This window comes from Pagrus major, chromosome 15, assembly GCF_040436345.1.
Source record: "Pagrus major chromosome 15, Pma_NU_1.0".
NCBI classification, from domain to species: Eukaryota; Metazoa; Chordata; class Actinopteri; order Spariformes; family Sparidae; genus Pagrus; species Pagrus major.
In genome coordinates, this window is record NC_133229.1 from 31,546,148 (window position 1) to 31,571,147 (window position 25,000).

Sequence of the window (25,000 nt, forward strand, 5' to 3'; positions counted from 1 at the left end):
CACGGGTCACAGCTACGTGGTGTACGGCCCGCTGAGCAACGGAGCCACCACCGTCCTGTTCGAGAGCACACCTGTCTACCCAAACCCAGGTGAGACCAGAACCACCGGCTCTGTTAGTGTCAGACAGCATGCAGACAGACGGGACACGGACCTCGCAGAACCACTCTGCAGCAACAGGCATACAATAACACTCCTCCTGCTCCTGCTCCTGCTCCTCCTGCTCCTCCTGCTCCTCCTCCCCCTCCCCCCTCCTCCTGCTCCTCCTCTTCTTCCTCCTCCTCCTGCTCCTCCTCCTCCTCCTGCTCCTCTTCTTCCTGCTCCTCCTCCTCCTCCTCCTCCCCCTCCTCCTGCTCCTGCTCCTGCTCCTCCTCCTGCTCCTCCTGCTCCTCCTCCCCCTCCCCCTCCTCCTGCTCCTCCTCTTCTTCCTCCTCCTCCTGCTCCTCCTCCTCCTCCCTGCTCCTCTTCTTCCTGCTCCTCCTCCTCCTCCTCCTCCCCCCTCCTCCTGCTCCTGCTCCTGCTCCTCCTCCTGCTCCTCCTCCTCCTCCTCCCCCTCCTCCTGCTCCTCCTGCTCCTCCTCCTGCTCCTCCTCCTCCTCCTCCTGCTCCTCCTCCTCCTGCTCCTGCAGTATGCAGCCCCGGTTGCTGTTGGCGGCCTGCTGAACAGCAGCAGGAGTGTCTCCAGTGTTTCTGGCCTCTCTCCTCCTCCTCCTCCTCCTCCTCCTCCTCCTGCTCCTCCTCCTGCTCCTGCAGTATGCAGCCCTGGTTGCTGTTGGCGGCCTGCTGAACAGCAGCAGGAGTGTCTCCAGTGTTTCTGGCCTCTCTCCTCCTGCTCCTCCTCCTGCTCCTCCTCCTCCTCCTGCTCCTCCTGCTCCTCCTCCTGCTCCTGCAGTATGCAGCCCTGGTTGCTGTTGGCGGCCTGCTGAACAGCAGCAGGAGTGTCTCCAGTGTTTCTGGCGTGTCTCCAGCGGCTGGTTACTCATTAATGTTGTTGCTGTTGGTTTATTACCTGCAGTGGGAGGAGCCGCAGGTTTATCTCACCTGTTCAGCTCTGACCTAAAAACAAGTCACCAGGAGGTCATGACCCTTCGTCCCTGTGCTGTGGCCGTGACCTTTGACCTGCTTGTTGTTGGTTGGTTGACACATGAGCTCATGGAGGGCTGAGTGCAGGAGGACGCTGTCAGCCATGTGCATGTGTGTTTCATTTGGCTGCCTGTTGCTATAACGACCACTGATGATGTCAGAGAGGCTCAAACACGACGTGAAGAGACGTCTGAGTCACATCAGATAGACTTCATCAGCAGTGATGGTGGTTTAACGATGAAAACAACAACTCCCATGATCCCACGTTGCTTCACGATGTCATCAAACTACATCTTTTGTTTTGTTTGTACCTCCTCGCCTCCTCTCCTCGCCTCCTCTCCTCGCCTCCTCTCCTCGCCTCCTCTCCTCGCCTCCTCTCCTCGCCTCCTCTCCTCACATCTCAGTCCCTCCCACATGAGTTGCGAGGAGACACGAGGAGAGAGAAGTGGAGGCAACTCGAGGCTTCAGAGCTTCATCTTAAATAAATGTGACGTGTGTAACAGCTGCTCATCTGTCTGTAATTTATGATCTCTGTCAGATGAGCGGTGAGAGGTCGTTAAGGCCCGCCTCCTGAACACCCAGTCTGCTCTGATTGGTCAGCTCACACAAGCCTGAGCCAGCTCCACTAACAACAACAGAGCAGCTGTGCTAAATCACATGCCAAACCAGCCACTGGACATAAGTAATGGACATGTGTGACATGGTGATGTCACAAAGTCACAGCTGTGACTACTGATGAGGCGTTCAGGAGCAGTGTTTTCTGTGGGAGAGGGGAGCTTCTGGTGGTGCTTTTTAACTTTCAATATCTTTTACATGCATAAAAACGTGTGTGTGTGTGTGTGTGTGTGTGTGTGTGTGTGTGTGTATGTGTGTGTGTGTGTGTGTGTGTGTGTGTGTGTGTGTGTGTGTGTGTGTGTGTGCCTGTCTGTGTGTGTGTGTGTGTGTCTGTGTGTGTGTGTGTGTGTGTGTGTGTGTGTATGTGTGTGTGTATTTGTGTGTGTGTGTGTGTGTGTGTGCCTGTCTGTGTGTGTGTGTGTGTGTGTGCCTGTCTGTGTGTGTGTGTGTATTTGTGTGTGTGTGTGTGTGTGTGTGTGTGTGTGTGCCTGTCTGTGTGTGTGTGTGTGTGTGTGTGTGTGTGTGCCTGTCTGTGTGTGTGTGTGTGTGTATGTGTGTGTGTGTGTGCCTGTCTGTGTGTGTGTGTGTGTGTGTGTGTGTGTGCCTGTCTGTGTGTGTGTGTGTGTGTGTATGTGTGTGTGTGTGTGTGTGTGTGTGTGCCTGTCTGTGTGTGTATTTGTGTGTGTGTGTGTGTGTGTGTGTGTGTGCCTGTCTGTGTGTGTGTGTGTGGTCTTCAGGCAGGTACTGGGAGACAGTGGAGCGTCTGAGGATTAACCAGTTTTACGGCGCTCCGACGGCTCTGCGCCTGCTGCTGAAGTACGACGAGAGCTGGGTGAAGAAGTTCGACCGCTCGTCTCTGCGGACGCTCGGATCAGGTCACATGATCGTCTTTCACGTTGTCTGAAGCGTCCTGATGACAGCGTGGCGCCTCACGTCCACTCTGTGCTCAGAGCTTCTCTCTGACTGTCAGATAAGATCTGATTCAACTCGCTTCATCAGTCTGACGTCAGTTATCAGACTAACTGGACTTCAGCCTTTGTATCTAACAACGATCAATATTCAGACTATTGATTACCCACAGTTAAGATATTAACTGACTGTATGAAGCTACTCAGATCTCAGACAGCACAATGTAAAAATGCTACATGACAAGTAAAAGTACTGCATTTAAAATTTTATTTAGAAAAAGGAATTATCAGTTCATAAAGTATAAAAGTACCGACTGATGCATCGACGTCAGAGCAGCTGTGACGTTGGAGCTGCTCCAGGTGGATCCAGGTGGATCTAGTTTAATTCAGAGGGTCCCAACCGAGGGGTCGGGGCCCTCAGAGGGGTCACCAGATAAATGTGAGGGGTCGTCAGATGATTAATGAGAGAAGAGAAGAAAAAACAAAGTTCTGATACAAAACAGCAACAAAACAGCTGAGTTCATGAAAATAACGAAAACTAGACTTTATCTGACAGGTAACTGTAACTGTCAGATGAGTAAAAAGTACAATAGAAATACTCAAGTAAAGTACAAGTACCACAAACTGATTACTGTGTGTGTGTGTGTGTGTGTGTGTGTGTGTGTGTGTGTGTGTGTGTGTGTGTGTGTGCGTGTGCAGTGGGGGAGCCCATCAACCACGAGGCCTGGCACTGGTTCCACAGTGTGGTCGGAGAAGGACGGTGTCCTTTAGTGGACACCTGGTGGCAGACAGGTGAGACACACACCTAGATTTCCATCCACACACACACTCCGTCTGATGTCCAGCAGGGGGCGACGCCACTGGTTTCAAACAGAAGTCTTATTGTATGTAAGCTTATGAGAAAAAGAGCCTCCTTCTCAGCTGATTTCTGAGCTCAGTGAACAGGTTCTGATGAGGTTCTGGTGTCAGTCTCTACCACGGCGTATCCTCGGGTTCTCAGTCAGATCCAGTCAGGAGATCGTCTCCACCCTCTCATCCAAATATCTGTCACCTTATACAAGTTCTGGAAACAGCCGGACATTCAGAGTCCGCTCAGATGTCGTGATGACTGACCTGCAGACGGTTTCTGTGGCAGGTTGTCAGGTTGTTGTCATGTGATGGTTAATTGTTCTCATAAACATCTCGCAGGATATAAAACTCCATCATCTGTTTTAAGAGTCATTTCAGGAAGTTTTATGAGCTCGATCACAGAAGATCTGAAGAGGTCCGATGAGCTGATGACCTTCTGGATCCAGTTAGCAGCTTTTACACAACAGAATAAAAAATACATAACAGGAACTGTGGTAGTCGTACAACCATAAATCTATTCAACCTGCAGCTCAAAGCTACAAGCAGAGACATGTTACAGCGCCACCTGTTGACACACCTGCACCATGCATCTGTATGTGGAGCTCATACAGATGTGGGTCCACCGGGTCTGGTGCCGTTTGGAGAATTTAGTGGTGAGATGTGGTGATTTTACAACCGAGGCACAGTTCACTCACTGCTCTCTCTCTGCGCTTCCGTCTGATCCGACACCAAACTGTCATAAAGTTGAGTTTATAGTGAGTCAGAGTTCGTCAGCGTCTATCAGATGAAACATTCTCTTGTCGGTTGTCAGCAGACACAAATATACGAGCCACTAAAATAAAAGATTCAACAGTAAAGTCATGTGACTGAGGAGGACAACACGGTGTCATGTTAGCATTGTGAGGCTGTACTCAGACACAGTGGTGCTCTTAGGCTAAACGCTAACATTTGCATGCTAATACGCTCACAAATACAATGCTAACATACTGATAATTAGCAGGTACGACGAGAGCGTCCACCATCTGGGACAGCTAGGTACAGCAACACCACTTGGACAAAACCAGAAACAAACCTTGTGTAAAACCAGTAACAGTTTCTGCTAATGATTATTTCACTTTGTCAATTCAGTTCAAATCAAAGGGGTTTTATTCACATGAAGGTCGTGAGAGCTAAATTTGCCAAAGCAAATCATGTTTGCATCATTTGAGGAAGTGAAGGAGGGCAGAAGACACGAGACAGACACACCTGTGAACACACGATCAGGCCGCGTGTCTCCTCGTCTCTCTGCTCGTTTGTGTCTCTGAACGTTGATCCGACTGTGAGTCCGTCTGATTCTCTCTGCTGAAGCTTTCACCCTAATTTAGTGACGATTAGCAGCAGAACATCTGCAGAAAACGAATCAAGATCAAATCCTCAACACACTTACACACACACACACACACACACACACACACACACACACACACACACACACACACACACACACACACCAGCCCCCCCAGGACAAGACAGTCGAGGATCACTGACTGCAGTGTGAGTGTGAGTGTTTGTGTGTGTGTGTGTGACCTAATTCCTCGACAATCACTCAGTGTGTGTGTGTGTGTGTGTGTGTGTGTGTGTGGTTTTTAAATCAGACTTTAAACTCTCTGCCAGCTGCTTCTTTCTCTTAAAAGGAGAAAAATCCCCAATAAATTAAGAAATTAAAGGAAATTAAAGCTGCAGGGAGACGTGACACCAGAGGCCCTCTAGTGGCGGCCGGAGGTGACGGTTCTGTAAACTGTCAGGTTAAGAAGTGGATTTAATCATATATTTGATTATATATGTGTAAATATTGTCTGAACAGGTCTCAGGTCAGCGTCAGCGTTGATATTTAATAGACATTAAAATGGACATGTTCATATTGTGGCTGCCTCTAGGGGGCGCTGCAGGCTGATCAACAGTAAATCTTGCATGAGGTGAGCTCGTCTTTGTGCCTGCAGGTCGCTCAGGCTGCAGGTGTGGTTAAATATTAATCCTCAGATATGCATTGAACAAACTCAGCTGCACCTGAACGCAGCATCAATCACTGAAACTCTGTCTGTCCTCTTTTCTTTGATACGTAATAATAATTTGTTTCCTCCGTCGTCGCTCTGCAGAGACCGGTGGCATCTGTATCGCTCCTCGTCCTGCAGAGGAAGGCGCTCCGATCATCCCGGCGATGGCGATGAGGCCGTTCTTCGGCATCCAGCCGGTTCTGATGGGAGACAAGGTGACCTGAAAACACTGACGCCGGCTTTGATCTCATCACCAGGAAACCTCACGTGAACCTTATAAAGTTCTGACTGGGAGCAAATAAAAGAGTAACTTCACACTGAATCCTCTATTTGAGTTAATAAATGACAGACAGTCAGTTTATGATCATCATGTGATTCTGGTCCAGTCTGTGAGCTTTAAACAAACAGGTCCAACATGTTAACGAGCTTCAGAGCTGCTGCTCGCTGGATTTTATTATGATCGGACAAAGTCACGCTATCTGTTTCCCCCTGTTTCCAGTCTTTATGCTAAGCTAAGCTAAGCTATCTCACAAGCTCTCTCAAGCTATCTAGTGTATCTCACTTTGAAGGCAGGACTTTGTAATCTGATTACTTCTTCCAGCATTGATAAAGTAGTTTGACGGAGGCTCGAGGTCGGTGGTGGACTGAAGACACATTTATGGTCACACACTCTAAACTCTGGTCGGGATGAACTTGTTTTACTTTACTGTGTTTTATTGATCGATCGGAGACTTTGAGGATCCATCAGAACGATCTGTTCCCGCTGAGCTCTCCTCCAATCAGCTTCAGACACCCTCGATCTCTGCGTCTCGTTGACCCCACTTGACCTTGAGAAGTGAGGTCAGCAGCGTTGGAGCGCCTCCTCTGTCTCCTCCTCGCTGTAATCTTTCCATTAAAACGAGATGCCGGCAGCATCTGTTTGCTTTGATTAACAGACTTTCAGGCTCAGTTGGATGATCGCTGCTCCCCAAATTAATTATCCGCTAGTTTCCCCATTTCCCTCCTTCTGTTACAGAAGTGTAATCTGCAGGCGCTCGAGGGTTTTTCATCATCACTGGTTACTGAGTGTAGATTAGATTAGATTAGGTCTCCTTCAGTTTCACATTTCATCCTGGGAGGAGGTCGGGGTCACGTCACTTTCACTCCAATCCTCTCAGAGTGAACACGGACTGCAGCGCGGCGCTGATGAAGAAGCTTCGTGTGTTTCATAGACAGTTTGTGTCGGATTTAATTTGAACAATTTAACTGTGGCCTCGTTCTCAGAGTGGAAAACTGCTGTTTACACACTGAGTTTGTTCCTGAAGAGATCTGATCAGGAACATTAGAGAGACAGTAGATCAGGTTCTGTTGTGTTCATCAACCAACGCAGCTCACCTGGAACCGGCCCGTATCAGGAGACGTTTAGTGTTCTGTCCAGTTTACCGGAGTTACAATAACACAAGGTTAAAATGTTAAAAGTAGAAGAATTTAAAACTTGATTTTATGTAAAAGCTCAAACTGCTAACTCTCATGACCTCTGACCTCTGACCTCTGACCTCAGGGACCTGGTCTCACAAAACTGAATGTTAGTTTAATTTACCTTTTTTCCTTTAAAATAGATTTGATATTGAGTTTAAGAAATGTTAGATGCTAACAGACTGAAGCTAACACACAGTGGATGTTCCTGTACTCACGTAACCCCACAAAATAATAGAATTAGCTTCTGACATGCTAACACTTAGCAGGTAACACTTGGTTACTGCTGTCTGTAACTAGTCAGGCATGCTAACGTTAGCAGCAGGTAGCTCTGAAGACAGCAGGGTGGATTCTTCAGGCTAATTTGACTTTTTCTTAAACTGAATATTGTCGCTGTTTTAGGGAGAAAAATGAAAAAAAACTTTGTGATCCTCCAGATTTAGTTTCCTCCATCACAGTCAGCTCAGAGGGTCTCACACCACGTGGTTCACCTTAATGAAGATGCATTAATCATTAAAATCCAGTTTGGTTGTTGGCGGGTCAGAATGTTCTCAGGTCGTGTTTGTTGGGTCAATTTAGAGATTTTCTAAACTTTTAAAAGCTGCTAACAACATCTGAGCCACTTTCCACCTCTGGGTTAGTGTATTTTCATGCTGTCCTGGATTATATGAGTGTATTTTCTCCTTCACATCCTCTCATGATATCTCAGGGTGAACCTCTGTCTGGTAACGCTGTGAGTGGAGCTCTGTGCATCAGCCAGCCGTGGCCCGGGATGGCTCGGAGCATCTATGGAGACCACCAGAGATTCATCGACGCGTATTTCAAACCGTATCCTGGTCAGTAAATACAACGCTGCAGTTATTCAGCGTCTGAGCCTGTCAGCTGAAGGTGTTTTCACTCCGTCAGGTTGTTACTTCACTGGTGACGGAGCGTCCCGGTCAGAGGACGGTTACTACCAGATCACCGGCCGGATGGATGATGTCATCAACGTCAGCGGGCATCGTCTCGGTACGGCGGAGATCGAGGACGCTCTGGTGAGAGAAACACACACACGACATCTGACACACAAATATAAAGTGCTGCTCAGCTGAAAACATCTCCTGTTGTCTGCTCTGTGTTGCAGGACGAACATCCAGCTGTTCCAGAAACAGCTGTGATTGGTTTCCCACATGACATCAAAGGAGAAGGTGAGTTTCAACACCTGAGCTGAACTCCCATCATCCTCTGCTGCTGCTGCCCGCCGTGTTGTTTATATGGAAACATGTGAACCATCATTGAACACACCTGTATGTGAGTCAGGTGGCACTTTCAAAATACAGGTAGAGAGGTGAAGACAGTGAAGGTCTCCAGGCTGCTGGATTAATTTAGGAAACTCATGAATTTATAATTTATTTAGACTGAAATTGTTTTAATTATTTACTTTTATATTTCTTATGTATGTTCCTCGTCCTTCTTGCGTCACAGCTCTGAGGTCTGTTGGTTTGTTGTTCAGTGAGAGTGACGCTGCAGAACAGGAGGTTTGATGTGTGACACTCTGCTGCCTCCTGCTGGTCCATCAGGAGACCTGCAGTGTGATGGATCTTATTCAGAGCTTGATTTATTAAAGCTGAAGTCAAAACAAATGAACATGAGGTGTGAACATCAGGAGCAGGAGGAGGTGTTCAGAGGAGGTGAGGCAGGTGAGGCAGGTGAAGCAGGTGAGGCAGGTGAGGCAGGTGAGGCAGGTGAGGCCGGTGGGGCAGGTGAGGCAGGTGAGGCAGGTGAGGCAGGTGAGGCAGGTGAAGCAGGTGAGGCAGGTGGGGCAGGTGGGGCAGGTGAGGCAGGTGAGGCCGGTGAGGCAGGTGGGGCAGGTGAGGCAGGTGAGGCAGGTGGGGCAGGTGAGGCAGGTGAGGCAGGTGGGGCAGGTGAGGCAGGTGAGGCAGGTGAGGCAGGCTGGATGTCAGCTGAAGTCTGTCAGACAACGAATGAAGCATCACAGTGATTCATCTCAGATTCATTCAGGAATCAGAGTTTAACACATTTAGACAATTTTTCATTTATTCAGTTCATTGTGAAGCTCTCAGTAACGAGGATATGATCTCTGCCATGATACATATATATATATATATATACATACATATATATATATATATATATATGTATATGTATGTATATGTGTATATATGTATGAATATATGTGTATATATATATATATATATATATATATATATATATATATATATATATATATACACACACACATATATATATATGTGTATATATATATATATATATGTATGAATATATGTGTATATATATATATATATACACAATACATATATTCATATATATATATACACACATATATACATACATATATATATATGTATATATATATGTGTATATACACACACACACACATATATACATATAATAAAATGTCTTTATATATCTTTGGGCAGATAAAATATGGACGCTTATTTCTGCCAGTTAAAGAAAAAAAAACAATGTAAAAGATAATCCCATTATTATTATTCTTATATTAATTCTAGATACATTTTTGACTTTTTAAAACTGATCATGAGAATATTTTCTTCATCAAGTTACGTTTTCATTTTTTTCTACATATTCAAGCAGAATAATGAAGTTTTATGACAGAATGATAAAATGATGTGAAGTTCTTGACCTTCATCAGTAGAACATCTTATTTCTGCCTCGCTCGTCCATCCGTCTCAAATTCCTTCATTTTGACTTTTGCTTGTTAAAACTAGTGAACTTAACGTGTGTGTGTGTGTGTGTGTGTGTGTGTGTGTGTGTGTGTGTGTGTGTGTGTGTGTGTGTGTGTGTGTGTGTGTTCTCAGTGCCGTTTGCCTTCGTGGTTCTGAAGGAGGAGTTTGGTGACGACCACGCCGCCGTCCTGAAGCAGCTCAGAGAACTCGTCACCACCAAGATCGCCAAATACGCCGTCCCGGAGCACTTCCTGGTGAGGCCCTGCTCAACTTTGGTTTCCGTGGCAACATAATGACACGTAACCTACCTGTGTGTGTCAGCAGTGATCTCACAGTGTACTGACAAACCCTGGTGTACACTGTGACATCACTGAGCTGTCAGCTGTGACTCAATTCTGTGTATGAAATAATATTTCATCATTTTAATCTTGTCCAGACATCATCTCCAGTTTTAGCTTGATAATATTTCACAGGCCTTCATTTGGCCTAAATCTCAATGGACTCTGGTGTGATTACAGTTTTTCTCATCATCACTAATATCATACGTCTGTCTGATCTGACTGACGAGGTGTTTTTACCTCACCTGTCAGCCAATCAGGAGCCAGTATTCCCTGTTGTTTGTCTGTCAGGTGGTGAAGCGGCTGCCGAAGACTCGCTCCGGGAAGATCATGAGGAGGATCCTGAGGAAGGTTGCCACGGAGAAGACCGGCGACCTTGGCGACGTGTCTACTCTGGACGACTCGTCTGTTGTCAAGGAGATCATCGAGGCTCACGAGCGGTACAGGAAGCAGCGAGCAGAGGAGGAGAAGGAGAAGAAGAAGAAGCAGTAGGAGGGAGAGCTTCTGTTGTTCACAGGTGTCACCGCCATTTTAAAACACAGGGAGGAAGTGGATGACAGATGACAGTTCAGACAGTTACCCACAATCCTCTGCTCTGTGTGTCCCTCAAAACACTTAATGTAAAAACTGCTTCAAATATTTTAACTTGTTCCTTTAACACGTGTAGAGAACATGAAGACCGAAGAGAAACCAACATATACCGATCCCCGTGGAGAGTCACCAGACTCCCTTAACAAATGTGCCAGTTTAGTGAGTTGTTGAGTTGGAGACACTTTATAAACTGTGTGAAACTCTGTCTCTGACTGATTCTGACTTATTTGTTCCTTCTTGTAAATTCAGCAAATGTTCTGCATGAACTTCTTTCTGTCTTTGAGTAGAAACATGGAGTCTGTTTGTCCCAGTGATGGACGGGTTTGTTTCATATAGAGCAGGAAGTGACATCACATCAAGCGTTAATTGCAGACGCGAAGCTCTGAAGAGGAGACTTAGAGCCAGGCTAGCTGTTTCCCCCTGTTTCCAGTCTTTATGCTAAGCTAAGCTAACCAGCTGCAGGCTGTATAAACACAGAGTGGAATCTGTCTGAACACGTGACTGTCGGAGGGGAAGAGAAGAAGAATAATTCAGAGATTATTTTTTGGCAGAAATTTGCTTTTTATCTTTCTCGTTTATCTCTTTGATGAATTCAGGCCTTTTTTCATACGACTGAACTGAACTGTGAACTCTGACAGCTTTATAACTCATCAGTGCCTCATGAAGGAAAATCTGTTGTAGTTTTACTCACTAAACTCTCGTTTCTGAACTTATTCTGAACTTCCTGATAAGTTTGATATATTGACAATATTGACATTTAATTTGAGGATTCTGATTTTTATTTTTCAAATCATTTTAAATTTGATTTCAATTCAAAAATGTTTTATAATAATCTAATGAAAATTAATCTGGATCTGACTTTTTATTCTTATTTTTAACAGATGAATATTTTGTGAACATGAACAGATTTTACAGATTTATAGTTTGGAGCTTAAATCATTTATTGACAGTTAATCTGATCAGACACTGTTTATCATAAATGTTCAGAAATAAACTTTCACTAATAAACATGAACTCTGCTGTCTGTCTGTCTGTCTGAATATAACATATTCCATCATAAAATGTAGAATAAAAGACATTTAAATTTTAAAAACAGTAAAACCTTCAAATCAAATTTTTTGTAATATTTTGTTGTTATTAAATTCTGTTTTATTTTATGTTTTACATTCAGAACAAAAAGCAATGAAATGTATTATAACTTCACTCTGATTGGTTTCATGAATTGAAATTTAATTTAATATAATTGTATTACATGAAAGCGATGAAACTTAATATAAAGTTTTATTTTGTTTGTTCGGGTACTTTATTTATTTATATCTCTTCTGTTACAAACACACAAGAGTTTATATTTTTAACATAAATTAATTTAATTAAATAAGTAAAGATAATATAAGATGATATAATGTATAATCTAGTGGAAAATAACTAATTCAAGTGATTAAAAGCGTTTTGTTGTTTTATTCATTTTCACCATATTAGCTGTGTGTTGTTGTGACCTCCGGCCAGCAGGGGGCCACATCCCCCCACTCGTCCTGTCGTAAAACCGCCCGTCAGTGAACAGGAAGTGTCGTAAACTCCTCCGTAATGGCGGCTCAGTGACAACAACAACACACGCTGCTCTCAGATGTTCAGCCTTTAGTTTTCATTTCTTGTTAAACTTTATTTCATGTTTAATTAAAATGTCGTCGAGTGTGGAGCAGCTCGTGTCCGCCATCTTAGAAGAGTTCATGTTGACGGCGGTGACTGAAATCTGCCGGAGACTCAAAGAGAAACAAGATGAGAGAGCAGAGACTGAGGTCAGACACACTCACACACTCACACAGACTCACACACACTCAGACTCACACAGACTCACACTCACTCACACTCACACAGACTCACACAGACACACACACAGAGACTCAAAGAGAGACGAGATGAGAGAGCAGAGACTGAGGTCAGACACACTCACACAGACTCACACAGACACACACTCACACAGACTCACACTCACTCACACTCACACAGACTCACACTCACTCACACTCACACTCACACAGACTCACACACTCACACAGACTCACACTCACACAGACTCACACACACTCACACTCACACAGACTCACACTCACTCACACTCACACTCACACAGACTCACACTCACTCACACTCACACTCACACAGACTCACACTCACTCACACTCACACTCACACAGACTCACACTCACTCACACTCACACTCACACAGACTCACACACTCACACAGACTCACACAGACTCACACAGACACACACACAGAGACTCAAAGAGAAACAAGATGAGAGACAAGATGAGAGAGCAGAGACTGAGGTCAGACACACAGTCACACTCACACAGACTCACACAGACACAGACTCACACAGACACACACACAGAGACTCAAAGAGAAACAAGATGAGAGAGCAGAGACTGAGGTCAGACAGACACTCACACAGACTCACACAGACTCACACAGACACACACACAGAGACTCAAAGAGAAACAAGATGAGAGAGCAGAGACTGAGGTCAGTCACACTCACAGACTCACACAGACTCACACTCACACTCACACTCACACAGACTCACACAGACACACACTCACACAGACTCACACACAGAGACTCAAAGAGAAACAAGATGAGAGAGCAGAGACTGAGGTCAGACAGACACTCACACAGACTCACACAGACTCACACAGACACACACACAGAGACTCAAAGAGAAACAAGATGAGAGAGCAGAGACTGAGGTCAGTCACACTCACAGACTCACACAGACTCACACTCACACTCACACTCACACAGACTCACACAGACACACACTCACACAGACACACACACAGAGACTCAAAGAGAAACAAGATGAGAGAGCAGAGACTGAGGTCAGACACACAGTCACACTCACACAGACTCACACACTCACAGACTCTCACAGCATCACACAGACACACACAGACTCACACTCACACAGACTCACACACACTCACACAGACACACACTCACACAGACTCACACAGACACACACTCTCACACACACACTCACACAAGACACACACAGACTCACACAGACTCTCACAGACACACACACACTCACACTAACACACACTCACACTCACACAGACTCTCACAGACACAAAGAGACTCACACTCTCACACAGACTCACACTCACACAGACTCACACAGACTCTCACAGACTCACACAGACTCTCACAGACACACACACACTCACACACACTCACACACACTCACTCTCACACACTCACACACACTCACACACACTCACACAGACTCACACAGACTCTCACACACACTCACACAGACTCACACACTCACATATACATGCATACAGAGTTCATTGAACCGCTGAATCAACACATAACACATTGTAAAGACATGAAACTGTTCATAAGATTATTTAACTTTGTGTCAGAGAGAAATATTTATTATACATAAATATTCATTTCATTTCTTCAGATGTAACTTGAGGTTTGTAGCTTCAGACGAGCTTGAAAGCTTCTGTTTGATTTGAGATTAAAAATGAATGTTGAATAAATCAATGTTTTTATTTGAAATATTAAGTGAAGTTTTTAATGTTTAACAAGTTGACTTTATTTTTAAATCTTAATCTGGAAAAGCGGAGAAATGTGAGCCTGAAGCTTCACTTCACATTCAGGCTGCTCAACAAGCTGCTGTGACCTTTGACCTCTGACACCAAGTTTCATTTGGCTTTTTCTAGATTTTGTAGTTTTTATATTTTGGGTCGTTTTCTCTGCTCTGCTTGTCTGTGTATCTTTATATCCTATTTTTTTGAGAGGTGCTTTTTGATTCAGTTTGTGTGTGTGTGTGTGTGTGTGTGCGTGTGCGTGCGTGTGTGCGTGCGTGTGTGTGTGTGTGCGTGTGTGTGTGTGCAGGAGGAGCTGCTGGCTGTGATGAGGAGACTGTGTGAGGCTCTGCTGCAGGAGCTGAGGAGGCTGCTGGAGGAGAACCAGCAGCAGCAGGTGATGACCTCTCGGTCTGCAGACGAGCCTCAGCAGGACTCCGCCCCCCCTGCAGCTGAAGGAGACGCTCAGGTGGAGATGAACCACCAATCAGACGCTCCTGCCGTTGAAACCAGCCAATCGGAGCAGACACCTGCAGCGGGCAGCAGACGGAGCTTCAGCTGTAGCGTCTGCAGCAGCAGCTTCTCCAGACGGACCAACCTGAGCGCTCACCTGCGGGTCCACAGCAGAGAGCGGCCCTTCACCTGCCCCACCTGTGGCAGAGCTTTCTCCGCCCGCAGCAGCGTCAGAGTCCATCAGCTCACCGTGCACAACAAGCAGCGGCCCCACAGGTGTGTTCACTGTGGGAAGGTGTTTGGCACCCGCAGCCACCTCAGGACGCATCAGACGTCCAGCTGGCAGCACCGCAGCCGGCCGCTCACCTGTCCGGCCTGCGGCAAGACGCTGGCGGCGAGGTGCTGCCTCCGCAGGCACCGACTGACCTGTCAGAAGACAGATGACAGATTCAGGTGTGCAGAGTGCAAGAAGGAGTTCTCCAAACACAGCTACCTGTCGGCTCACCAGAGAGTCCACCTGAAGGACAAACCCTTCAAATGTCCCACCTGTGAGAAAGGCTTCACCACGCGGCGCAGCGTCCACGTCCACCAGCTGACCGTCCACAGAGGACTGAGGCCGTTCACTTGCAGCGTCTGCCGGAAGACATTCAGCCAGCAGAGCGGCCTCACAGCTCACCTGAGGACGCACACAGGTGAGCGGCCACACACCTGCGAGCAGTGCGGGAACAGTTTCTCCAGCAGGAGCAGCCTGTCGGTCCACCGCCGCGTCCACACCGGAGAGAAGGCCTTCAGCTGCGACACCTGCGGGAAGAGCTTCAGCGTGGCCGCCAACCTGCGTCGCCACCGGCTCGTCCACTCGGGCCGCCGGGCTTTCAGCTGCGACGTGTGCGGCAGCAGCTTCACACAGGCAGCACACCTGAAGGTGCACCGCGCCGTGCACAGCGGCGAGTGGGCATTTATCTGCAACGCCTGTGGGAAGGGCTTCAGACAGCGCAGCGCGCTGCTGGTGCACGAGCGCAGCCACGCTGGCGTCAAACCGTTCAGCTGCAGCGACTGTGGAAAACACTTCTCCTCCTCCACGTCCCTGAAGCGCCACCAGCTGACACACACAGGACAGAAAGCTCACACCTGTGACGAGTGTGGGAGAAGCTTCAGCAGCGCTCAGGTCCTGAAGACTCACCTGCAGCTGCACGGCGGCAGCAAGGCGTTCTCCTGTGACGTGTGTGGGCGTGGCTACAGCTCACTGAGCTACCTGAAGATGCACCGACGCAGCCACTCGGAGGGGAAACCGTTCAGCTGTGCTCAGTGTCAGAAAACCTTCTCCACGCAGGCGAGCATGAAGCTGCACGAGCGCACGCACAGCGGAGAGAAACCGTACGTCTGCGAAGTCTGTGGGAAGAACTTCAGCGTGTCGCAGAACCTCGTCAGGCACAAACGCGTCCACAGCGGAGAGAAACCGTTTGAGTGCGGCGTCTGTGGGAAGAGATTCAGTCAGAAGAACAACCTGAAGACTCACCAGCTGGTTCACACGGGACAGAAACCGTTCAGCTGCTCCTCCTGCGGCCGGAGCTTCACCTCCATGAGGAGCCTCAGAGAGCACAAGTGTGTCTCCACCTGACAGACGAGACGAGAGACAGACGGACGAGATGAGAGACAGGAGAATGTGTCAGGAAACTGTGGAGCAACAAACTGTCTGGACGGTTGCAGCATTCTGACAACAACTGGATGAAGTTTTGGAGAATGTAACATCAGGAGAGTCTGTGAAAATACTTGAATTTATAATAAAAATTGTTCATATTTAAACTTGGTTTTAGGTTTTAGTGACTCTTCAGATGCAGTTTATGATTTAGTTAAAACTCCTCCAGAAGCTCGTTGTTATTTTTTTGTTCAAGTGTCCAAGAATATTTAGTACATTATACTGTCTGTTGCTGCAGTTCTCAACAAATCTGGAGGACATTTTGTGATTAGAGAGGACATAATAAAATCCAGAAGTGTGTCTTCAAATGCTTCAATTTAAAAAAACATAAAAATGAACATTTTGTCAGTGGACCCTGGTGCTTCAGACCAGCTCTCCACTGTAATACTCACTGATTTAACAACATAGAAATACATTTTGCTGCACGAGGCGGACATTTTGTTTGTGATAAGTGCCAGATGTATTTATTTATATATTTATTATATATTATATATTACAGCCGGGGTTTTATTTTGCTGTACTGGTACGTCATTCTCATCCTGAAAGTCTTTGGAAAAAATCTGTTAAAAGTGTTCAGTCAGAATGAAACTGACATTAAAGAATAATAATCTTTATCATAAATAAATAAACACATTCAGTAAACAGCAGGTTCAGAGTCTCACAACAGTCTAAACATGAGGAGACTCACTTAATGTTATTTTTTACTTTATTTTATATTCAATGTTTTCCTTTTTCTTTTAATTAATTATTTCCTTTTACATCTTATATCAGTTTATTTAATTATTTAAAAAATATACATTTTTCTCTTTGGTTTCGTAATTAGTTTTTTCCTTTTTACATTTTATTTTAATAAATAATTTTTAAAATGACGCGTTTCTTGACACTTTTATTTTGAAGTGTCGGACCGGAAGCTGCCAGTCGTCGTTGTAAACAGGTTCGGTGGGATGTGTCGGCTCTTCTCTCCGGGTTCACTCCCTCTGTACCCGGGTTAAACCTCAGCGCAGCGAGCCGCTCCAGCTCTGACCAGCAGCCGAGCCGAGCCGAGCCGAACCGAGCCGGGTTAACGGACCGAGCCCAGCATGAATGAGACGGAGGGGCTCCGGTTCCGGCGGCTGAACAGACCGCAGGTCATCACCGACGAGCTGCCGGAGCACCGCTACAAGGGATCCGGGTAAGATACGGAACCGGGACGCTTTCTGACCCTGATCCCGGGCGGACACTGAACCAGAACCACCGGAAGTAACGCTAACCGCGATGTAACGTCGCCGCTACCGTCTGAGCCTCGTGGAGCTCAGAGGCAGCAGCTGATCGATTATTGATAACAGGAAGTGATCATCGTTTAATCATCGTCCTTCAAACCGGAAACTGAATTCAAACCGATCAGGAGCAGGAAGAGTGATCAGGTTATTGATCACAGCGGCTCAGAGTAATCTGATTAACTGATAATCAATACAGAGCTGATCATAGTCTCTGATGACGCGTTCAGGGTTTAAAGTTTATTCAACTTTTCACATGTTCAGTTTAAAACAGACTTATTTATCTTTACATATGACGTCAGAATAGATTAATTACCTTTAACATTTGTTTACATTTAGAACATTTGTTGACATTAAGATATGACGCTATAGAAACGTGTTATTTCAGCACGGTTAGCTTTGTTAGCTAACAAGACAGCTAAAGCTAATGCCGAAGCCACGCCCCTTCCGGTTGAATCACACATATGATGTTTGTGAGTTTAAAAGATAATTTTCCAGATCAATAAAGTCATAAAGTCATGATTGATGACAGTTCAAACAGGATCAATACATTATCTGTCACAAAGGTTTGATCAATAAGGTCCATGAGGTCCACTGGAGGGGGCGGGGCTTCTGCACTGTATATCAAGTCAGAGCTAGCTTAGGAGATAGCCGCGGCTAGCATTAGCAAGAGAAGAGGACTGAGGATCGATCCCTGAGGAACCTCAGAGAACATATTATATAATCAATACAACGTTAAAATTAAAGATATTTGTAACTGTTTCACATTAAAATATTTATAAGTTGTTGTTTTCTTACTTTATCTCACGTTTCAGTTTGAAGTCTGAGAACGAGCCTGAACGTAACCTGAAGAACACTTAAAGGTTACCTCTGTGAACAACAACTCCCATGATGCCTCGCTGCTTGCTCCTCTGGTGTTGTTTGATTGACAGAAATCAATGCTGTGCACTCTAACGCTCCTCCTGTCACCGTTTCCTGTCTCAGCACCTACAGCGGGAAGGTTTTCCAGGTGACGCTGCTCTCTCTGGGCGGCTTCCTGCTTCTTCCTCTCCTCGTCATCATCCTCATCCTGGAGTCTCCCATCCAGCCCGAGGTGTTCAGGTGAGCCTGCTCAGTTCACCTGTGCGCTGCAGGGCAGGTGCAGCAGACACAATGTTAGTTACCATGTGGGACTGTGTCTCCATCAGATCTGAAATTGATTGATTGATTTTCAGCTCCTGGTTCAGTTCAGTGGTTTTGAATGTGACCTGTTATATTTCATCAGCTTCATCCTGCAGAGTTTTAATGGAAACGTTCCGGGCAGAACTTTGTGTCATGTAAACTGGACCTCCTTCAGACGCTTTCTTCAGATCTCGTCACCAGAATTTGTGGATCTATTGATTGATTGATTGATTGATTAATTGTTTGTGGATCCTCTGTGTGTCGGTCTGCAGGAGGACTGAACTCTGTGACGCTGCAGCTGCTGAATGTTTGAACTGTTTGCTGCAGACGTGAATATCTGCTGACTCTGCAGCTTCTGCTGGTTAAAAAATTGAAAAAGTTCTGTAATATTTCAGAAACAGTCAGAATATTTTATTTACTTTGATTCTAGAAAAAATGTTCTGATAGTTTGAGAATGAAGTCATTCACTTAATATGTTTTCTAGAAAGAAGGTTGTAATATTTCCATGATAAGGTTCAAATATGTTGATTAAAATAAAAAGTATTATTTTCTGTATTATATATTATTTATTATTCAAACGTACATTTTCAACTTTATTCTCATAATATTGTGTTTAAGTTTGAGAAAACTGGATTCTTGATAGCTTGATATTTTTCGTCATCACTGACAGAAACATTGAAACTCGTTAAATTAACTAAAGATTATTATTCTTTATAATTTCCTGCCCCCTGCTGGTTGTTTTGTGTCCTGCAGTCTGAAGGAGCCTCCGGTGATGAAGGGCTGCTGGGAGCCGAACCTGAAGCTGCGAGAGGCTCAGAGACTGTTTGAAGACCAGATCGTCGGGCCGGAGTCCGTCGCCAACATCGGAGGTCAGTTTAGTTTAATTCAGTTTTATTGTTTCGATCAGTTTAGTTCAGGTGAGAAGTGAAGAGACACAGCGACTCTCTGACCCTGTTGGAACGAGGTTTTAGTTTCATCAGATTTCCTCATTTTATTTTCCAGCTGCAGTCACTGAACCAAAGGTCAGAGGTCACCGTCCTGCTGCAGTCACTGTGACCTGAGTTCATGTCGAGCTCAAAGTTTCCAGACTCACATTCGTGAAGTCACAATAAAACCTTTTTTTACACAAACAGCCTGATTCATCTGACGTCCACCAGCAGTTTGTGTTTACAGCCTGACGATGATGAAGACCATGAAGAGGAGCTGAGAGCTGACAGATGTTTGTCTCTTCTGTCTGCAGATGTTTTGTATTCTGGAACAGCTGACGGGAAGATCGTGAAGCTGGTCGGTCGAAGGATTCACACGGTGACGAGACTCGGAAAACTGCCGTGTGGTGAGAAAACCTGAGGTTCAGTTTGATTCAAGGTTCAGTTTGATTCAAGGCTCACTTTGATTCAAGGTTCAGTTTGATTCAAGGTTCAGTTTGATTCAAGGTTCACTTTGATTCAAGGTTCAGTTTGATTCAAGGCTCACTTTGATTCAAGGTTCACTTTGATTCAAGGTTCAGTTTGATTCAAGGCTCACTTTGATTCAAGGTTCAGTCTGATTCAAGGTTCAGCTTGATTCAAGGTTCACTTTGATTCAAGGCTCACTTTGATTCAAGGTCCAGTTTGATTCAAGGCTCACTTTGATTCAAGGTTCAGTCTGATTCAAGGCTCAGTTTGATTCAAGGTTCAGTCTGATTCAAGGTTCAGTCTGATTCAACGTTCAGTTTGATTCAAGGTTCAGTTTGATTCAAGGTTCAGTCTGATTCAAGGTTCAGTTTGATTCAACGTTCAGTTTGATTCAAGGTTCAGTCTGATTCAATGTTCAGTCTGATTCAGTGTTCAGTTTGATTCAATGTTCAGTTTGATTCAAGGCTCAGTTTGATTCAAGGTTCAGTTTAATTCAAGGTTCAGCCTGACGATGATGAAGACCATGAAGAGGAGCTGAGAGCTGACAGATGTTTGTCTCTTCTGTCTGCAGATGTTTTGTATTCTGGAACAGCTGACGGGAAGGCTCAGTATGATTCAAGGCTCAGTTTGATTCAAGGCTCAGTTTGATTCAAGGCTCAGTTTGATTTAAGGCTCAGTTTGATTCAAGGTTCAGTCTGATTCAAGGTTCTTAGTTTTAGTTCAGATTAGTTAAAGTTGGTTAAATCTAGCCGGGTTCAGATTGAACTGATTTAACTCAGGTGGTTCAGTTTCCCTCAGTTTAGTTTGAAGTTGATCTTCCTTCATTTAGTTTAATTATACTTTTGAATTAGTTAATATTTTATTTTGTGTGTTTGACGAGCGCTCCGACCTTCGACCTGCTCACATCAACATGTTTCCTCTCTGGTTGCTTCATTCTGGACTGTTAATGTTCAGTCAGTTTCTCAACCAGCAAGTTGAAACAGTTTGAAGCAGCGACGTGTTGAAATCTGTTCTGACTCTGTTTCAACACTCAACACACACCAGACCTCCAGCAGACACACACAGTGTCGACACAAACACAAATCATTCCTCCAGTTTGTTAGTTTTACTTGAAATCAATCATTTCTTCTCATCTGTTATATAAAGTATATAAAACTCACTTTACATTTATATAAAAAGAGAAAACACAAGATGAACCTGGAACTTTAATGAGGAAACAGTTCAGGTGCAGGAGTCGGTTTTTATTGTGACACAGGAAGTCAGAGAGCTGCGAGGACACACTGAAGAAAAGACTGTTGACTGCAGGCAGGTGTGAGTCAGCAGGTGTGAGCCAGCAGGTGTGAGCCAGCAGGTGTGAGCCAGCAGGTGTGTCAGGATCAGGTTTAAACCCAGCAGTCAGTCTGACTCACTGAGGCTTAAAATGATCTTATTGTGGCGGTGCCTCAAACAGGAACTACTCAGTGTGATTTATTAAAACTGAACAAATGTCTCAGGTGGTAAAAAGACTTGTGATGTAAATCTGTTGCTAGGAAACATCTGACCAATCAGCAGCGATCAGCCATGTAAACAGGAAGTGAGTGCAGCATCACTAGTTTTATTAAAGCTCATTTAACTGAACTGTTGTTTCTACATGTGACTCTGACTTTGTTTCCTTGTTTCTGCATTGGTGCAGAAATCTGTTAGCAGGAAACATCACATTAAGCTAAGCTAACACATCTTTATTACAGTCCGATCACAAACATCAACAATATAACCTCTTTTACTGCTCAGTCTGAGTGGGTCACATATTAGCATGCTAACGTTAGCGCTGCCTGTTGAGAGTAACAGCAGTGGTGGAATGTAACAAAGTACATTTACTCAGATACTGAACCTGAAGATGAAACGTGAATGAAATCAAGTTATTAGGACTCGTCCTGAGTGTCTGAACCAAACTTCACGATAATTGATCCAGTTTTTACGGCTGTGTGTCCTGCAGGTTCTACAGAGGAGGAGTCCAGCTGTGGGAGGCCGTTGGGGATCAGAGTCGGACCGAACGGGACTCTGTTCGTAGCCGACGCTTACCTGGGAGTGTTCGAGGTCAACCCCACCACAGGTGAGTCGGCGGTGTCAGTTCAGTGTTTGGTCACTTCGACCATATTTACATTGATTCATATTAATAAGTGTTGCGTTGCTGTTTTCTGAGCAGGTGACACCGTCAGGCTGGTGTCAGGTGGTCAGGTCGTTGCCGGCAGGAAGCTGTCGTTCATCAACGACCTGGCCGTGACTCAGGATGGAAAGAAGGTGTACTTCACCGACTCCAGCAGCAGGTGGCAGCGCAGAAACTACCTGAACCTCATCATGGAGGCGACGGCCGACGGACGGTATGATCGAAAATCAATTATTCACCAAAGATCAGAAAGTGTCCGGGGCCTTTATCTGAATCAGGTTTCTATTAGAGGCTTTTATTTTGATCTCTATTTAACTTTATTTTATTTTGTAGAGCGTTGTGCTGGAAATCTTACTTAATGTTGTTTGTCACATGCTGCCATGAGGCCTTATTTTGTTGGTTTTGATTGGTGTCGAGCTTCTGTTATTGAAACTCCACACTTCCTGTCGATGTTTCACAATAAAAGCCTGGTGGTGGCTCACCTCTGTGTTTCTTGTCAGAGTGTTGGAGTACGACACAGAGAGCAGAGAGCTGTCGGTGGTGATGGAGAACCTGCGATTTCCAAACGGGATCCAGCTGCTGCCCGACGAGGAGTCGGTGCTGGTGGCCGAGACCACGATGGCCCGGATCCGCAGGTAACACACCGGACTCATCTTGACCTCCAGAACCGCCAGCTGGAAACAATGTTTTTATTAGACTGTTAATTTAACGGCAGGTCCAGACATCTTCAGGAAGTCGTTTCCTTCTCTGTGTGAACCACAGAGCGACTCTAGAGAACAGAAGGCACGTTTCTTTAAAAACACTCGTTACAGTTCTGTGTTTACATCAACATGTTGAACACAGTCTGGTTCTGCTGTGAGCTGGAGGCTCCACCATGAAGCTTCACAGACTCAAATACTGTAAAATAAAGTGCTGCGCAACGTTAAGATAAAATAGATAGAGTCAAATAAAAACAGCTGATTTAAAGCTCCAGTGTGTAATACTTGGAGCATTTAGCGACATCTAGTGGTTCAAAGTTCAAAGTTCAAAGTCGACTTTATTGTCAAAACTGCAATATGTACAAGACATACAGAGAATTGAAATTGTGTTTCCCTCTGTCCAGACAGAAATAAGAAATATAAGAATATAAAATAAAATAGAAATATAGATCTAAAAATAAAAATAAAAATAAAATATGTACAGCTAAGAGACATTCGGGAATATAAAGTCCGGAGATATAAATAGTGTGGAATAGGTATGTCAGTATTGGGATTGGATATAAATATAGATATAAATATGGCAGTTTGATATAAATATGACAGTATAAAATGGTGTAAACTGGTCTATGACAATGAAATTGTAAACATTCTTACACAGTGCAAATAGATTTTAAAGTGTTTTTGAGTTGTAAAAGTGGCTGGTGCCATGGGGGGGGGGGGTCAACAATGTCCATAGTTAGTGGGGGCAGTGGGCGGAGAAGGAGAAGGAAGGGGGGGCAGCGCTGGGAGGGAGTTCAGCATCCTGATGGCCTGATGAATGAAACTGTCTCTCAGTCTGCTGGTTCTCGCTCGGAGGCTCCTCATCCTCCTCCCGGAAGGCAGGAGACTGAAGAGTTGGTGGTTGGGGTGGGTGGGGTCGCCCGCAGTGCTGAGTGCTTTGCGGGCCAGACGTGTGCTGTAAGTGTCCTGGAGGGAGGGGAGGGAGGCACCGATGATCCTCTCAGCTGCTCTTACTATGCGCTGCAGGGTCTTCTTGCAGGATGCAGTGCAGCTGCCGTACCACACAGTGATGCAGCTGGTCAGGATGCTCTCGGTGGTTCCACGGTAGAAGGTTGTCATGATGTGGACTGGTGCTCTGGCTCTTCTCAGTCTGCGGAGGAAGTAGAGGCGCTGCTGAGCTTTCCTGGCCAGTGATGCGGTGTTCCTGCTCCAGGAGAGGTCCTCAGAGAGGTGCACACCCAGGAACCTGGTGCTGCTCACTCTCTCCACAGCAGCTCCATTGATAGTCAGTGGAGGGTGCTGGGTGGAGGCTCTCCGGAAGTCGACAACAATCTCCTTTGTCTTCTCCACGTTCAGAGAGAGATTGTTGTCTCTGCACCACTTGGCGAGTTGGCTCACCTCATCCCTGTAGTTTGACTCATTGTTGTTGTTGATGAGCCCCACCACAGTCGTGTCATCCGCAAACTTGACGAAGAGGTTGGTGTTGTGTGTTGGTGTGCAGTCATGGGTCAGCAGGGTGAACAGTAAGGGGCTGAGCACGCATCCTTGGGGAGCCCCTGTGTTCAGCACGATGGTGCTGGATGCGATGCTGCCGACCCGGACTGCCTGTGGTCTTCCTGTCAGGAAGTCCAGCAACCAGTTACGGAGTGAGGTGTTTAGTCCTAAACAGTCCAGTTTCTGTATCAGCTGCTGGGGGATGATTGTGTTAAAAGCTGAACTGAAATCCAAGAACAACATCCTCACATATGAGTCCTTAGAGTCCAGGTGGGTGAGAGCTGAGTGGAGGGCGGTGGAGATTGCATCATCAGTGGACCGGTTGGCCCGATATGCAAACTGGTACGGGTCCAGGGAGGGAGGTAGGATGGATTTGATGTGCTGCATGACTAACCGCTCGAAGCACTTCATGATGATGGGGGTCAGTGCCACGGGGCGGTAGTCGTTGAAGCACGATGGGGAGGTCTTCTTTGGGACCGGGATGATGGTGGTGTTCTTGAAGCAGGTGGGGACAACAGCTTGGCTC

The 25,000-nt window shown here is 45.7% G+C and overlaps 2 protein-coding genes and 1 pseudogene across 3 annotated transcripts in view; all 3 read left to right on the forward strand.

Moving 5' to 3' along the window:
* The window catches only part of LOC141009085 (acetyl-coenzyme A synthetase 2-like, mitochondrial), a 16,351-nt pseudogene extending 5,570 nt beyond the window's left edge, over nt 1-10,781 (forward strand).
* Nucleotides 10,782-12,069: 1,288 nt separating this feature from the next.
* LOC141008925 (uncharacterized) lies at nt 12,070-16,432 on the forward strand. Of its 2 annotated transcripts, none has more exons than XM_073481287.1 (2): nt 12,070-12,372; nt 14,487-16,432. In XM_073481287.1, the coding sequence occupies exons 1-2, from the start codon at nt 12,256-12,258 to the stop codon at nt 16,245-16,247; spliced, it is 1,878 nt and encodes a 625-aa protein (XP_073337388.1). In that variant the 5' UTR covers nt 12,070-12,255; the 3' UTR covers nt 16,248-16,432. The 2 variants fall into 2 exon arrangements, with proteins under 2 accessions (XP_073337388.1, XP_073337389.1); XM_073481288.1 differs by lacking the exon at nt 12,070-12,372 and adding an exon at nt 12,728-13,456.
* Nucleotides 16,433-17,239: 807 nt separating this feature from the next.
* apmap (adipocyte plasma membrane associated protein) overlaps nt 17,240-25,000 on the forward strand; it is a 13,979-nt gene continuing 6,218 nt past the window's right edge. Inside the window, exons 1-7 of the mRNA XM_073481612.1 lie at nt 17,240-17,496; nt 18,566-18,682; nt 19,496-19,611; nt 19,983-20,075; nt 22,112-22,228; nt 22,322-22,496; nt 22,783-22,917. Coding sequence (XP_073337713.1) covers nt 17,405-17,496; nt 18,566-18,682; nt 19,496-19,611; nt 19,983-20,075; nt 22,112-22,228; nt 22,322-22,496; nt 22,783-22,917 — 845 coding nt within the window. The 5' untranslated portion in view covers nt 17,240-17,404. The remainder of the gene's footprint in view (nt 17,497-18,565; nt 18,683-19,495; nt 19,612-19,982; nt 20,076-22,111; nt 22,229-22,321; nt 22,497-22,782; nt 22,918-25,000) is intronic.